The 1,676-nt window shown below is 35.1% G+C and overlaps 1 protein-coding gene across 1 annotated transcript in view; it reads right to left on the bottom strand.

Annotated features, from left to right (window-relative positions):
* Nucleotides 1-276: 276 nt before the first annotated feature.
* Nucleotides 277-1,676, bottom strand: part of ST13 (suppression of tumorigenicity 13 (colon carcinoma) (Hsp70 interacting protein)) — a 33,632-nt gene continuing 32,232 nt past the window's right edge. Inside the window, exons 9-10 of the mRNA XM_012637975.1 lie at nt 1,267-1,400; nt 277-819 (exon numbers count right to left, since the gene is read on the bottom strand). Coding sequence (XP_012493429.1) covers nt 691-819; nt 1,267-1,400 — 263 coding nt within the window. The 3' untranslated portion in view covers nt 277-690. The remainder of the gene's footprint in view (nt 820-1,266; nt 1,401-1,676) is intronic.

Genomic DNA, 1,676 nt, shown 5'->3' with positions numbered 1-1,676 from the left:
TCCAACTCTACTGCAGCATTACAAAAAAAAAATCATCCCTTCACCACAGTGTAAGATTTAAACGCAACCTGCACAAGGGTCATGTTATATAAAACACAGCACGACTGCTGCTGCCCTGCCAAGTACTTCCAGTCCCTACCCAGGTCCTATTGAAATACTGATGGTCCCAATAGTTTTATCGAAATAAATCATTTTTTTTTAAAAATAAAGCATTTAAAAAAATTAAAATGCCTCAGTAACCATATATCCAACTCAAACTTTATCTATTTAAATGAATTATATTTGCCCCCACCAATAAACCTTTATTTTACTCAAACTAGAGTAATAATCTCCCATATAAGTATTTTCCTTGCCCAATAATTCAAAGGAAAAAATTCAAAATGATTAGTAAGAAAAATGTAGGAATTAACATACCCTTTTAATTAGTTTTAAATATTTTTAGGTTTAAAAAGTGTCTAAAGATTGTAATTTCTAGTTGGAAAACATTATCTGAATGAATACCCTAATGGCAAACCACTGCAAAATGCTTCAGCTGCATTTGGGGCAGAGGGGTAGGGATTATCTTCAAAGCACCCCAGCTCTCTTGATAAGAAGGTCAGAGGTACACTGGTTTGTATTATTGCGACATCCATTAGGTGATATAGGTTGCTTTTCCTTCAGCATGGGCTTTATTTGTTTGTTGGAAGGGCATCACGCTTGACCTCCAAATTTGGCTGACAATTTACTGATGAGATTCATAACCTTTGGGTTGCTCTGGTATTTTGACATATTTGCCGGGTTCTGGGCCACATCCTGGAAGGCCACCATAACTTCTGGATCCTAAAGAGAAAGTTTTTAGTTTCTTCATTAGTGTTTTTAAAAAGTATCTTACTGGGTCAACAAGTTTATTATCCTAAATCCCATCTCTTTATGTAGACCTATAATTTTGTCATGGCCAAAAATATAAATATTATTAATGTGCACCTCAAAGACAAGCTCAATTATGTTGTCTGAATTAGATAACAAAAACAAGACATACAATTTTGATACAAGTAAAAGGACAACTGGATATACTTGCCAACTATTACTGAGTATTACCAACAAACTAATTTTTAAAAACTTAAGGTACTCATTCTGAAAAAAGAAAAATGGCACATCTGCATAATTAGCATTTGGTAACTGAAATAAATAAAAAATGGCTGAGAGTAACCTTTGTCTCCACACAAAATTATGAAAGAAATACCTTAGTGATATAAAGTCCAACTTTGTTTTTCTTCCAGGTCTTACCTGCATGGCTGCAAGAACCTCTGGATCACTAAGAATTTCATTGAGTCCAGGCATTCCTGCCATTCCAGGCATGCCTCCTGCCATTCCAGGCATTCCTCCAGGAAAACTACCAGGCATTCCCCCAGGAAAGCCACCTACGAGAATAAATGAAAGAACTGTATAAACACCCACCACACTCGCAAGTAGGATAATATACTATTTTCTTCTGATTAAAAATAACACACACACAAAAGTGCACATACAAAGAACGAGGGTGCCACTAAGCACAAAGTAGTCTGAATAGCATGAACATTCTAACCTAGATATAATAAGGCACCAATTGTATTGCAGCTTCTAATTTTCTCTTAAAAAATTAAGGCTATAAATCAGACTTTGCTACCTTCTGGATTGACTTTTTCCTAAAAATAAAA

The sequence above is a fragment of the Propithecus coquereli genome, unplaced genomic scaffold (assembly GCF_000956105.1).
Source record: "Propithecus coquereli isolate 6110/MARCELLA unplaced genomic scaffold, Pcoq_1.0 Scaffold126, whole genome shotgun sequence".
Lineage (NCBI taxonomy): Eukaryota > Metazoa > Chordata > Mammalia > Primates > Indriidae > Propithecus > Propithecus coquereli.
Note: the sequence above shows the minus strand (reverse complement) of the source record. Positions and strands in the feature narration are given on the sequence as shown.